Genomic DNA, 13,986 nt, shown 5'->3' on the forward strand with positions numbered 1-13,986 from the left:
CATAAGAAATACAATAGATAAGTCTACGCAAACTGTATACATGTGCCATATAATCTTTTAAATCTTTAACACTCTCTGCAGCTATATACCTTTTCAAGTAAGGATGTAAATTATAATAATAACATATAAAAAACGAAAACTTACTTTTAGTTATATACTTGCTTTTTTTTAACATGTGCATAGTTATATTAAATGGTAATTACTAACTTGCTGACAACTTCTTTTAATAAACATTTTAAAATTTGTTGTTTATATTTTTTAATTTATTTTATTTTAATTTACTTTATATTAATTATGTTATAACTTCAGAAAATACTTGCGTTTGTTGTGTCAATATATAGCATTTAAGACGGATATATAAGACACTGATGCTTTCATGATCTACAACAATAAATAGTTAAGAATTAAATTTAGTTTATAAATTATTTTTATGCATAAAAAATGTTTCAGAATATCCCAAAATTAACTATAAGGAGAATAAATTTGTCTTTTAATAAGAAGTCCAAATTGTTTGAAAAATTACATTTGTAAAAGATTCAAATGACATATCCATCATGTTTCCTGCCGTAATCGTCAGTTGCTTCTGAGATCTCATTAATATAAATATTATAATTTTACCCGCATTTGATGGCATATTGTACCACAGCGTTTCATACGTTGCATTTGCAATTAATTTGCTCTAAAGAATAATGTAAGTTGTGTTAAGTACATTATCTCCTTTTAAATTCACACGTAATTTAATAGTTGAAAATTGATAAATTAACACAGAACATTTTTTCTATAGTATTAACACCAACATTACAAAAAAATTATAATATAATTTATATTAGAAATGTTTTATTTAATTTATGTCTATTGTTATTTTTAAAATACAAAAATTGTTTATGCATAATAAACAATTAATTAATGACACAAACATACTGCAATATTTAAAATATTTTTTAAAGAGATGTGATTATTATGAAAATGTTAAGATAAATTTATAAAATAACATATGTTTTTATTTAAACATTTTTTTATGTTATTACTTAATTTGTTTATGTATTATAATACATTAAAATATCTTTATTAAAAAACAATGTCATGCACTTGCATTATTAAGAGAGCACAACTATATTGTGTTAAAAAATTGTGTGTCTATAATTAACCGTTTCTGAATACTTACCTTAAAACTAAGATGTTCTCCGGCAAAGCAAATGACAAAGACGTCAATAAATATGACACAGTAACCAAACACAGTTTTCACGAATACAAATGTATCAGCTTCATTATGGATAGACTAAATCAAAGAACAACAGAAATAGAAATAAATAATTTATACGATATCAATCATCATACATTAATTACAGTACTTACAATTATGACGATAAATCCTAAGCAACAAATAACTAATGTATTCCAAACAACTTGCATTAACGCGATAAAGGAGAAGAGCTTTTCCATATTTTCGGAAAATAAAATAATTCTGTTATGCCTCTCGACTAGTATTCCAAATGAAGGTAGGGAACATAGAAAAGTATTCCTGGAAATATTTCTGAACTCTTGACATATTATATCAATTTGTCCGCTTACATGTAGCACCTAAAATATACTTATATATTTTTTTAATCTCAGTCATATACAAAAAATATTATTATTGTAAAGAATATGTTTTTCTAATCAGAGATATATATATATATATATATCGTGATAATTCTCACGTAATGTATAATATACTGTAACTTGACTTCGAAATATCTTTAACACTGGCATTAGTTGTAACTTAAAATTTGTAAAGGAGAACTAGAGCAGTTTATATATTATAAAACTTTACAATTTATTTAAATTTTGATATAAAAATGTCCACAGTTACAATTTTGCGTTATAAATTGTTCCAGTACGAAAATATTGACGCAAAATATAAATTACCAAAGTAAAAATTAGCCCATTAAAAATAGATACTGTGAATGTGTGTAACATTATATGTAAAAATAACGTTACAACAAGAAACTCAAACATCGGCGACTGTTGACTATCAAAAGGCAATTGTATTTTTATAGGAAGCTGCCTTAAAGTGTCATTGTAATCTGCAGTTAGGAATACGGAACGAACTACGTAGTCGCCTAAGAAGTACAATGCGGCGGCGATTGCATTAAAGCTAAACATAGCATTAGTAATGGAGTGCGACATATTAGCTTTGATTGTCATCACATGCAAATGCTGGTGTATATTGATGCACTCGCGCCAGTCATTATCTATAGTAGCAAGGATTTCATGAAAGACTCTGCAATATATTATTATTATTATTTGTTAGATAGAAATATATCACACTTTTGTTCCTAGAAATACCGATGTTACCTATATGTACTAATATTGAATTAATATTTATATAATGTTATTATTTCTCATTTTTATTCATCAAACATTAAATCAACTATATGTATTAAAAAACTGAGAAAAAATCTTGTATTTCGGTAAATCTTTGTTCTCTGAATATGACTATTGAGCAAAGTTGTACTATTATGCAGTGTGACATTGCATCTTACCGACGATACATCCACAAACTGGTATATTTAAGTAAAGTCAAACTGTAATCCAAAGTCAAAGGCAAGCTATCGACAAGATTCGAAAGCTCGCTCATCTTAAAATGGTCACAAATATACAAATACTGGAAGCACTGTATAATCAGCATGCTGGACATAAAACTCAACCAATAAATAGTAGAATACGGTACATCCGGCCACATGCCAACAAATTGAAGACCCATTTTCAGCGTCGGGCTAACGGTACTCGTGATCACCATTTGCAAATAATTTAGAAAGTATTCAAAAATAGAAATTAGCCTCGTCACATTTGTTCGGTACTCTAGTTCAGAAAGAAATAAAATTGCATGATCCGATCCTCCCCACACAGTTCATCCCCACACAGTGCATCCCCACTCAGGTGAGCATGGATCAATCGCTATTATACTTTGCGTAGTATAATGGTCAGTCGAGACAGAACTCATTATTTGAATAAATATCCTATGCTTTCACTAACAGTCTACATCGGAAGCAAAACGTGTGCTTTGATCCTGAAGTAACAGAGACGTATAGATAAAATTACGGAAAGAAAAGAATAATTTTTCATGCATTAGTTTTTTACGATTTATCTTCTCGGAAATAATTCTGCACCGCAACAGATGCTCATCGCGTTTCACAGCAATCGTGGAAATCATTAAACGCGCGACAGGACAACGGTAATTGCACATTAAGTATTCTAAACGAATGGAATTAAATTGTGTTCTTACTGTTCAATTTCTGTTTTCTAAAGAAATAAAATGAGAGAAGAATAATAAAACTCTCGGACTAAGGTCAAATCATATAATGACGAGTAATTGTTTTCAATAATTCAGGAAATGTTATTGTGCAATGTACTCGCTTATGGAATATATTCCAGTAATAAGAAGTATGCAATTGGAGATATTGTAGACGTTTACAAATACACGCAATGAAATGTACCTATACGTACCTTACTTTTTATATATGACTTTCTAATAAAGGTTCAATGGTTTAAACTGTCGATGCGCTCCGCAGTTATGTCATTTTTTTTTTAGTCAAAGTATACAATTAATGATACAAAAAAAAACAAAAAATGTATTTAAATTTACATTAAATTTAATATTAATTTGTAAAATTTATATATTTTACAATTTACATTCAATAAATATAAAACGTTAAGTGACAGTTATATTTTGGTTTAATAACGCTTTAATTCTTTATTTATTATCACAATGTCTACTGTTGAGGTTGATAACATTACAATTTTAGCAATCCTTCTGTATTAATACATAGCATTCAAGACAGATACATATGACGCTGATGCCTTCACAATCTAAAAAAATAATATTAATAATTAAATTTTCTCAACATACTACATTCATGCACAAAGAACACATGTCACAATAGATTTCAAAATTAATTATAAATTTTATAAAATAATGTATTAAGTATAAAATTAAATAATAAGTATGAAATAAATTTGTTTTCCTGTATACAAATAGTTTGAAAGATTACACTCGTAAAAGCTTCGAATGACATATCCATCATTTTTCCTGCCGTGATCGCCAATCGCTTCTGAGATCTCATTATTATGAATATTATAACTTTACTATGATTTAACGGCATATTATACCACAGCGATTCATATGATGCATTGGTAATTGATTTACCCTAAAGACCATACAATTAGCTTTAGATGTTTTTCTTTCAGATTTATTTTTATTTGTTTAATTTATTTGACATTCAAATTCTTTACTAGTATTCTTGTAAACATTAAAGAAATATTGTAGTAAAGTATTAAAAAGTAAGAAAAGATAATTGATAAAAAATTAAATAATAAGCTCTTCATTTATCCCGTTCTACTTCTATTTTCAAGATACAAAATGTTCTGTACTTATAGTTAATAAAGGTTAATTGTTTTTTACAATGTTGCAATTTTAGAAATATTTTAATTATCATTTGCAACACAAACGTTGGCATTACGTTTAAACACATTAGAAAACATTTGTGAAATAGATTCTTTTTTGGAACAGAGAACATTTTTATTTCAAACATTGTTTATTTTACTTAATATTTTATCACAAGTTATTAAAATATTTTTATTAGAGAATAATGTTTTATTACATATTATATATATTTTACATATATTAATATTATATTATATTTCCATCATTATGAGAAATTATTCTATTAAAAAATTACATTATTATGGTTAATCACTTTTAAATGCTTACCTTGTAGCTAAGATATTCTCCGACAAAACAAATAATAAAGAGTTCTATTATTGTACCAAGAGAAGAAAACAAGTTTTTTACTAACGCGAAAACACCAACTTCGTCAGTATGAGTAGACTGGTTCAATGAACAATAAAAATAGAAATGTAGAACAATAAAATATATGAAAACAACTATTATATATATATATATATATATATATATATATATATATATTTATAACAGTACATACAATTATGAAGACAAATCCTAAGCTGCAAATAACTAGCGTATTCCAAACAATCTGCATTAATGCGATAAAAGAGAAGAGTTTCTCAATATTTTCGGAAAATGAAAGAATTCTGTTGTGTCTTTCGATCAGCATTCCTAATTCATATACGGAAGATTTGTGAAGAATAATATTCTCAGAGATATTTCTGAATTCTTTACATATTATATCGATTTGTCCGCTCACATGAAACACCTAAAATAAATAAAATTTCTGTAAATATTCCAATTATTAAAGAGATTTTTCTCTTAAAGATTGTTTTTCATGTATAACGATATAATAAGCGTAGTATTTTTAAAATAAAATATTAATTTAAATATAATATTTTTCTGACCTTAAAATATCCATATGTACTTCAAAATTTTTATGCAAAAACGTAGCAGTATATAATAAAATTATATAAGTTATTTGAAGCAATATTTTAATGTAACAATATTTTGTGGTTAAAAACTTGCCTCACAAATCACTTCGTAAAATTTAATTGCAAATAAATGAGATACATGTAAAATATGAGAATTACCAAAGTAAAGATCAATCCGTCTACAGTACCGGCCGCGCCTCCATGTAACATTGCGTGTAACAATAATATCACAAAAAGAAATTCAAACATCGGCGATTGTAGAGTTTCGTGAGGAAATTCTGTTCTTACGGGAAACCGTCGTAAAGTGTCATTGTAATCTTCAGTTAAAAATATAAAACGAGTTACATATTCGCCTAAGAAATAAATTACTGTAGCGATCGCGGTGAAGCTCAACATAGCGTTACAAAAGATATACGATACATTAGCTTTAATTGTCATTATATGCAAATGCTGATCGATATTGATGCACTCGCGCCAATCATTATCCATAGCAGTCAGGATTTGATGAAAAACTCTGTAATATATTATTTTAATCCGTCAAATATTAAGATAGTAACATTGCATATCTTTTGACGAGACCACTAATCTTGTATATCCACCAATGTTCGAGCTAAGGTTTATCGATTTAATATCAATAAATCTTATCATTTCCGATTAGAGAACATCAGATTAATGATATGTGTTAAATAACTAAGAAATCTTGTTTCGCGGCGATATGCGCGTAGTTGTATCATTATACACAGCGTAATATATAATAACTTACCGACGATGTATCCACAAACTAGCCAATTTTAAAAATGTCAAACTATAGTATAAAGATGCTGTCAGACCGTCAATAAAATTCAAGAGTTCGCTGACATTACAATGCTTGAATACATACAGATACTGGAAGTACTGTACGATTAACATGCTTAACATAAAACTCAACCAACAGGCAGTAGAATACGATACATCCGGCCACACGCCAAAAAATTTAAGACATATTTTCAGCGCCGGGCTGACAGAACTCGTAATTTTCATTCGCCAATAGTTTTCGGTACGTAAGAAAATACAGATTAGTATCGGCACATTCGGTGCGCTGGTTTTAAGAAGAAACTGAAAGTGCACCGACCGTTTTCCCCAAGTGCACCCCCACGCGATACGTCCCCACTCCCGGTGAATATGGATTAATCGTTATTATACCTCGCGTAGTATAATGATAAGTAGAGACAGAATATTATTCGTATGGACGTCGTATATGATCCCATTAAACAGTCTGATAACGTTTATTCCGATCGTGAAGTAACGGAGATATTGTAAAGTAACGAAAAAAAAGGTGAACAACGCTACGCGTCAGTTCTTTTTCAACCTTGTCTCTTTGACAACGCAATTTCTCGTCGACAAAATACAAGTATCCATCTCTTTTTCCGCCTGAATTATTGTAATTATTGCATTACGCATTCTAAGTAAATGAACTAAATTATGTTCGTAGTTCGTTTGCAAGTTTTTAAATAAATAAGTGATAAAAGTACATCTCCCAGACTGGAGGCGAATCGTGTAATAGCGAGTAATTTATTCTTTTGATTTACAGGCGGGTGAACATATATACGTACGTCTCTCCTGCAAATAATTTGATGTAGGTAATAATTTGAAATAATATTTACCGGCGAAGTAAAAAGATTCTGAAAAAGTTGGATTGAACGAAGAAGTTGCTGATTGTGAAATGTATCGTTACGTCAATACAATATAGAAAGTAGTTAGAAATTTGAATAAGGTCTTGATATATATTCTTATTGCAACACAATGGATTTGTTAATAAAAAGTAATATAATTTAATTAGGTATTGTCGCAAAAAAATATTGACACAAATGTATTGTTAAATTATAATTTCCATTTTCAATTTCGCGTTTTCCAACAAGTAGTAAAACATGTTCAACTGTCTAATAAAGTTTATCAATTTTTATTTTATAAGCCTTCTTTTACATAATCAACGAAAGTTAATTACTCGTAATAAGTCAATTTAAGTTTCAATACATTGCGTTTAGTATTGGCTTAATATACTGACATGTATGACGCCAATTCTTATACAAACAGCATTAAAAAGCAAATGGACATTCTCCAAAATTTAAATATTATTATAATGTACATACCACGGTACAGTTTCAATAATATGATATCTAATTGCAATACTTACGTTATTGTAAATCCTTCTGTAAAATCAAATCGATGATTTTTCCAGCTGTGATCAGCAATCATTTTTGAGCTCTGATAATTATCAATAAGATTCAGCATTCGCTGGTGGACAATTCGTACCAAAGTGTATGCGGCATTAATGATGGACTTGCTCTGACTGTGAGAAAGAAAAAAGGTTTGTTTAAAGCGTCAGTTACAGCAATACGAGCTGAACTCGCATGGAAGGATCATGCAACCATGTAACAGAGCCTCGTCGCTTAAAATTAAGAAGTAAGTATACTTTTATAAACAATAGAAAAAAGTACTCACACCCAGAAGCAGTTAAAAACAAAAGGATGCTAACCTTAATATTTATGTAATCGCCAGCAAAACAGAAAACGAATGTAACAGCGATATACAGAATAATGGATTACATAAATTATAATCCGGGTTTACCACGTCCGTGCCTATATAGACTGCGTAATGATTATACGGAATGTTAGATTATGTTAATCAGGAGTAAGTCGTATAATATCTCGTGCATGTTCGTGCTTTTAATTATTGGATCGGCATTATATTCTACATGCAACGCTCTAAGGATATAATCTTAGTGTCAATTATATTCTACATGCAACGCTCTAAGGATATAATCTTAGTGTCAAGGAAACGGGATAACGCATTATTCTGAGAGAAATGGTGTTATTGCTATGCAAGTACGAGATTTTACGAGATTTCTCTGTTTAGAATTGCTTTGGATAAATCAAATTATAAATTGTTTTATTTTTCAGACGTTTCAAGCAGTTCCAAAATGAGCGAATAAAGTATAGCGATATCAAAGCAGCGGAAAAATTGCCATACCACGAAGTTTCGGAACAAATTTTTTGTCCTCGAGCAACACTGAATTTCCGCGATAGGTAAAACATTCTTACTTACTATCACGATCACGATTCTTATGGAATAAATAACTACGATGTTTCATATAAATTGTGTCAGTGGAAATTTCTCGAGGTCTTTGGCATACATGATATCGATCTATTTGTTTACATAAAGTAACAAAAACTGAAACAAGAACTGAAAGTTCGAGACACGTTCGCAACAATTCAAAAAATGCGCTATTTAATTTGATTAACGAAAGTTTGTGCGGCATCCCAATAAACTGACTATTCATTATTCATTAACCATTTATAATGGTTTTAAAAGTTCACATTCCTTGAATTACCAATGTCAAAATCAAAGAATTCGGCAATTATAATTGTCGTTTTCTATATATGAAAAAATGGGTCAATGGGTGTATATAGTTTCGAACGGAAACTGTACCTGCATCGGAAACACCCTGAGGTTCCCATCCGTGAAGATCGTACGGTGACTCATAAATGCCGATGAAGTAGAAAATAGCGAACAAACTGTAACGTGGAGCACCGATGCGCCAGACTGGCCTTGCTCGGCATCACGCACGCGTGCGGATACGTACATGGAGCAATCGTTCCAGTCAATCGTTCATTGCGATCAAAATCTGAGAATATTCTGCAACCGTATTCATCTCAAATAATGTCCAGAAATCCCTCAGCTGATAGCTGCAAATCTTACCGACAATTGTGCCAAAAGCTTAACAGCTTTAGAAATGTTAGGGTATAATCCAAAGTAATATTCAAGCAGCCATTAACTTGGAGAAATCGTTCGTGCCCAAATGCGTAAAGAGATATGAATACTGAAAGTATCGCATGGTGACGAGAATAGCCATGTAAGAAAACCAGAAGAACGATTCTACATGAAGAAACGAGTTACATTCCGAGACCGATATTTAACGAGGAATTTATATTGCTTGTTAACATAGCGACTTGTAGACTTATATCAAAAGTTATAACACTTAATCAAATCGTCATTTTTGTTCAGGTAAAATGGATTCGACTATCGGGGAGGAACGTTGCCGCGAGAAAAATACAGAAACGAGGTCTTTAAACTCTTGTGCATTCCCCACTCCTTCGCGTGTACTTAGCAATTTCGCAAAGAGTAAAACTACCCCGTAGAAAAAATACGAGGTAGCGTGAGCCTCTCGATCAATTACAATTATGTATCTTGCAGTACGACGACAGTCATGAAATAATAAACTAAATTGCGATGACAGAGGCGATTACAATTTTTTTTCTGGCAATCAGAAAAAAAGATACATGTGGAAAATATCATCATCAAATGTGACATATAAACTGAACGTAGTAATACAGAGAATTAATAAATAATTTTACTTAAAAACATAATAGTGATTCTCCAGTATAAAAAAAAGCAAAAAATTATGCATTGTGAACATAAATGACATATAATACAATAATTGGTCGTATTGGCAGGAATATTAATTGGTTGAATATTAGCCTGTCATTTGCGGAAAAAGAAAATATTATTCTATGCAGAGAAATATATCAGGCGATAAAAACGGGAATTATAATTTTTAGTCGAAAATTTGTAAGCTAAAATTGTAAGTAAATTGTATAGTGATTAGTATACCATAAGTATACTGTATATAATTTATCTTTTTAATATTATTGTTAAATTATTTTTATCTCTTTTAAAAACTTTGCAATAATTTATACTTGTAACTTAACAGAGAATTGGAAGTAAAATATTGACGTTCAAAGCACATTATTTATTATCAACGAAATATTTCAGAGGAGAATTTTCGCGAATTTAACTAATTTGCTATCTTATCTCAAATTAAAAAAAAAAGAGATTCTTAGAGATAGGTACATAAAAATTCTATTAACAATTTATATAAATAAGATCCAACAACGGTTGTTAAAAATAAAAGAAGAACTATTATAATAATCACCTTTCTCTATTAGTATTTCTACAAATGTGTGTACATCATTATTATTTCACTCGCGATGATTTGACGATATACGTATGACCAGCATAGATAAATTCGTGTTTCAATACATCGCGTATAAAACCGAAATATATGAAGCTGAAGCTTTCATGATCTAAAAGAATATCACGCAGAAAGAAATACTAAGAAAAACAATTAGTCCAAGTCCAAAGACGATCTCTCAATACAATACACATATTAATAAATTTTCTGAGTATATTAACACGTTGGCTGCCGCAGGTATTATTACATTTATTCTACATGTGCCAACATATCAAAAAATAAGCATAGCTTTTCAAAAAACTTATTACATGATCAAATATTATACTGCTGGATTACATCTTAAAAGTTGGTGAAAAACAAGTATTCCTAATATGCCACGTAACTGTCAAAATAACTCATTATACACGTCGATGGTTCACTTAATTTATAGCAAATGGGATGTGACATACCGGGGCGTCACACGACAGCCAACGTGTTAAGTATTATTAAAAGACATTGGTATTTGTTCGGTAATCATAATATGTTAAAAAAAAATAACAATGTAAAGTTTAAAGCAAAAAACTTACAGTGGTAAAACCTTCCAGTGTCAGATCTATGATTTTCCCAGCTGTGATCGTCAGTCGCTTTTGAGATCTGAGGATTACGAATAACAAAATTCGGCATTCACTAATAGATAAATCGTACCAAACCGCTTCATACGCCGCATCGCCGATAGCTCTGCTCTGAAAAAGATAGAGAGATTATAGACTACTTGTTACATGAGACTATAACACGTGACACATCGGAGGAACACAAAGATCCCCATTTAGATAAACGCAATCACAACACATAATATGGTTTAGTCATTTCGTATAATTAAATTATAACAAATTCTAAGATATTTTTATTTGTATTTTATATTATTTGCATTAACATCGGCGTTTTGTTCTTATTTGCCTTATGTTTCAAATTTAATTTTTATCTATATCTATATTTATCTACTAATATAACGAAAAAAATTTATAAAAATAAAAGTAGCATGCTTACCTTAGTGCTCAAATATTCGCCGGCAAAACAAAATACAAAAGCTTCTATGGTTACTGCCAGATATGGAATAATAAATTGTATTAACATCGCGGATTTACTCGTCATGTTCGTACCTAAAGACTGGAACATTAAATAATGTTTACAAATAGCATGAGATAATATCAGAATTGGATAAATATCCACATAAAAATACATGTTCCGAAATATTATTGCTAAATATCATAATACGTATTCTTATTTTATTTTAAAATTGCTCTGTAAATTAAATATTGTATTGAATATAAACTAACTTTTCTCTCTCATATGTTGTACATCGTATTATATTTTAAATTGAATATAATTGTAATTGTAATTGTAATTGTGAATATAATTAACATTTTAATTATATATATTTTCAAAGCGTATTATTTTTTTTAGGCAATGTCCTAGAAACATGACAGGATTTATTACTACAGCAGCCGAACCAGTTTATTCTTACTCACTATCACGACCATGAATCCTAAGGCACAAATAACAAAAGTGTTCCATACGAATTGCAACAGAGCAACGAATGAAAAGAAGCTTTCGATGTTCTTCGACAACGATATGATCTTCTGGTGCCTTACGACGAGCGTTTTGGCAAATACCGAGCTAGATTTGGATATGGGGGAAATCTCTCTTAGCTCTAGACACACGATATCGATTTGTCCGCTTACGTGAAGTACCTCGAAACAAAAACTAAAGTTTCAAGCAGAGATCGACAAATCCAACGAAAACTTTAATATTAGCCCGTTAAAGAACATTTTAACTACCACATTACATTAATTTTACTTCATGGATACTTCTAAAGAATTCACAACCGCTTTTGTCTCTTAACTTATTTTAACTTACCAACGTTAAAATCAAAGCATTTAGCATCGCTATTACGGTCGCCGTTTCTAACACATGAAAAAACAATCCCAGGCCGACCAGCTGGTAAAAAGGCGTTTCGTGAACCTCGAACGGAAACTGTATTTGTATCGGAAACTCGCGCAACTGTCCATCCTTGGAAAGCATACTTCCACGTACGTAACTATCGATAAAATACAAAAAAGTGGCGAGAGCGTTCACGGATATCATGGCGTTGGAGCAACGGTGCGCCAAATTAGCCTTGTCCATCATCACGCATTCACGCAAATCGGTCCCGCAATCCTTCCAATCGTCATCCATCCCGACCAAAATATCCGCGAATATCCTACAACCGATCACCGATGTGTCTCTCAAATCATCTCTCGCAGACGATCAAACATCGAGATCGAGAGATCAAGCCGACCAAGTGATCGCTAGGCTTACCGACGATTAAACCAAAGGCTGAGTAGCTTCAGTATCGTCAGGGTGTAGTCCAGAGTGAGACCCAGACCATCCATCAGCTCCGTCAGATTGCTAAAATCGAGATGCGCGTAGACATAAGAGTACTGAAAGTACTGCATCGCGACGAGGGTAGTCATGTAAAAGAGCCAGCAAAGCGTCGCGTGCGAGGCGCCGGGCCACATGCCAATCAAACCGAGACCGATCTTCAGCAACGGGCTTACGGTACTTGTCGACATAATAGTGTGTAACGTCACATTGAACCATCACTCCGGGAAACCGTGTGCACGTCTCGTCTCTCCTTCCAACGAGGTGAATAACGACTGTGTACGAGACGAGAAGTGGCGTCGCGAAGAAAACGATGGCAATCGAGTCCTCCGGTCTAGCTCCGTGATGCACTCCCCTCCACAATGTCGCAAGGGAGGTAGAACAATTTTACAGGGTAAAACCGCTATGTTTATGTTAGCAACGATCAATCGCAATTACGCATTTCGCTGTAATAAATTGTGCGACAAAGCAAGCTATAATTTGCGATAATAATCAACGATTGCGGACTTTAGCGCGCAAGAAAAAAGACACACGTGTATCTTTACGTTCAAATAACCGTTTTTAAAAATTCAAACGCAGATAGTCGGCGTAGTCGATAATTTCTTTACAAAAAAGTTCTTTGAAAAAAAGATGCTGTGTCTCTAATAGATCTGAGAATTGAATATTTTCAAGCCATAAGATAAATTGCGCAAATGATATACAGCATTTGTCATCAAATGGTAGAATATTTACGCGAAAGAAAAGAAAAAGAAATATCACAGATAAAAAGATTAAAACGTCGACTGCGCATCGAACATAAAGAGACATAATAAGAAAATATATTTATTATATTCTTATGCAAATAAAGTTTTAATGTTATTATTAAAATATGTATATATGTATATATTGTATATGTTCATACACTCCATCTTCTTCGCATAAATTCAAAAAGTTCACAACGGATAATTTATCACTGACGCGGAGCGTTGATTTAAAACTGTGGATATACTGTAGGAACAGATGATACTTCTCCCGATTTAAATCGTAGCATGCAATACAGACATGTACGAAGCAGAAGCTTTCATGACCTAAGAAAAATTCGGTGATAGAAAAAAACTTGGAAAATTAAGAGATTCGTCTACACAGTAGAACAGTAAGAGATTCGTTTACACGTCTTACGCTCATAAATCCTTCCAAAGTGAGATCAAAGATTT

General features: G+C 31.3%; 3 protein-coding genes across 8 annotated transcripts; all 3 read right to left on the reverse strand.

Annotated features, from left to right (window-relative positions):
• Positions 1 to 276: 276 nt before the first annotated feature.
• Positions 277 to 3,534, reverse strand: LOC112459417 (odorant receptor 22c-like). 2 transcript variants are annotated; one of them, XM_025023497.1, is made up of 6 exons: positions 2,526 to 3,534; positions 1,909 to 2,263; positions 1,357 to 1,581; positions 1,166 to 1,279; positions 524 to 679; positions 277 to 381 (listed from the first exon to the last, which is right to left on the reverse strand). In XM_025023497.1, the coding sequence occupies exons 1-6, from the start codon at positions 2,780 to 2,782 to the stop codon at positions 331 to 333; spliced, it is 1,158 nt and encodes a 385-aa protein (XP_024879265.1). In that variant the 5' UTR covers positions 2,783 to 3,534; the 3' UTR covers positions 277 to 330. The 2 variants fall into 2 exon arrangements, with proteins under 2 accessions (XP_024879265.1, XP_024879266.1); XM_025023498.1 differs by lacking the exon at positions 277 to 381 and having other exon boundaries at positions 558 to 677.
• A 196-nt stretch (positions 3,535 to 3,730) lies between these two features.
• On the reverse strand, positions 3,731 to 6,966 carry LOC112459413 (odorant receptor 22c-like). 2 transcript variants are annotated; one of them, XM_025023491.1, is made up of 6 exons: positions 6,146 to 6,966; positions 5,542 to 5,896; positions 4,986 to 5,216; positions 4,754 to 4,870; positions 4,035 to 4,190; positions 3,731 to 3,852 (listed from the first exon to the last, which is right to left on the reverse strand). In XM_025023491.1, exons 1-6 carry the CDS (start codon positions 6,400 to 6,402, stop codon positions 3,802 to 3,804), a joined length of 1,167 nt encoding a protein of 388 aa, XP_024879259.1. In that variant the 5' UTR covers positions 6,403 to 6,966; the 3' UTR covers positions 3,731 to 3,801. The 2 variants fall into 2 exon arrangements, with proteins under 2 accessions (XP_024879259.1, XP_024879258.1); XM_025023490.1 differs by having other exon boundaries at positions 3,789 to 4,190.
• A 339-nt stretch (positions 6,967 to 7,305) lies between these two features.
• On the reverse strand, positions 7,306 to 13,540 carry LOC112459412 (odorant receptor 22c-like). Of its 4 annotated transcripts, none has more exons than XM_025023488.1 (6): positions 12,731 to 13,540; positions 12,290 to 12,632; positions 11,902 to 12,123; positions 11,420 to 11,539; positions 10,960 to 11,115; positions 7,306 to 7,711 (listed from the first exon to the last, which is right to left on the reverse strand). In XM_025023488.1, the coding sequence occupies exons 1-6, from the start codon at positions 12,982 to 12,984 to the stop codon at positions 7,691 to 7,693; spliced, it is 1,116 nt and encodes a 371-aa protein (XP_024879256.1). In that variant the 5' UTR covers positions 12,985 to 13,540; the 3' UTR covers positions 7,306 to 7,690. The 4 variants fall into 4 exon arrangements, with proteins under 4 accessions (XP_024879256.1, XP_024879254.1, XP_024879257.1 ...); XM_025023486.1 differs by lacking the exon at positions 7,306 to 7,711 and adding an exon at positions 10,323 to 10,533; XM_025023487.1 differs by lacking the exon at positions 7,306 to 7,711 and adding an exon at positions 10,365 to 10,505.
• Between the last annotated feature and the right edge of the window lie 446 nt (positions 13,541 to 13,986).

The sequence above is a fragment of the Temnothorax curvispinosus genome, unplaced genomic scaffold (assembly GCF_003070985.1).
Source record: "Temnothorax curvispinosus isolate PA1 unplaced genomic scaffold, ASM307098v1 QBEX01009828.1, whole genome shotgun sequence".
NCBI lineage: Eukaryota > Metazoa > Arthropoda > Insecta > Hymenoptera > Formicidae > Temnothorax > Temnothorax curvispinosus.

Bases quoted from the DNA above. Each gene is read 5' to 3' on its own strand.
- LOC112459417 (XM_025023497.1), bottom strand. From the start codon at position 2,782: ATGGTGATCACGAGTACCGTTAGCCCGACGCTGAAAATGGGTCTTCAA. The intron at 680-1,165 runs GTAAGTATTCAG...ATTATTCTTTAG, and splicing joins GAGAACATCTTAGTTTTAAG to AGCAAATTAATTGCAAATGC. The intron at 382-523 runs GTAATTTTTCAA...TTATTGTTGTAG, and splicing joins CATTTGAATCTTTTACAAAT to ATCATGAAAGCATCAGTGTC.
- LOC112459413 (XM_025023490.1), bottom strand. From the start codon at position 6,402: ATGAAAATTACGAGTTCTGTCAGCCCGGCGCTGAAAATATGTCTTAAA. The intron at 5,897-6,145 runs GTAAGTTATTAT...AATATATTACAG, and splicing joins AGTTTGTGGATACATCGTCG to AGTTTTTCATCAAATCCTGA. The intron at 4,191-4,753 runs GTAAGCATTTAA...TATGGTCTTTAG, and splicing joins GAGAATATCTTAGCTACAAG to GGTAAATCAATTACCAATGC.
- LOC112459412 (XM_025023486.1), bottom strand. From the start codon at position 12,984: ATGTCGACAAGTACCGTAAGCCCGTTGCTGAAGATCGGTCTCGGTTTG. The intron at 12,633-12,730 runs GTAAGCCTAGCG...GATCGGTTGTAG, and splicing joins AGCCTTTGGTTTAATCGTCG to GATATTCGCGGATATTTTGG. The intron at 12,124-12,289 runs GTAAGTTAAAAT...TTTTGTTTCGAG, and splicing joins ATGCTTTGATTTTAACGTTG to GTACTTCACGTAAGCGGACA.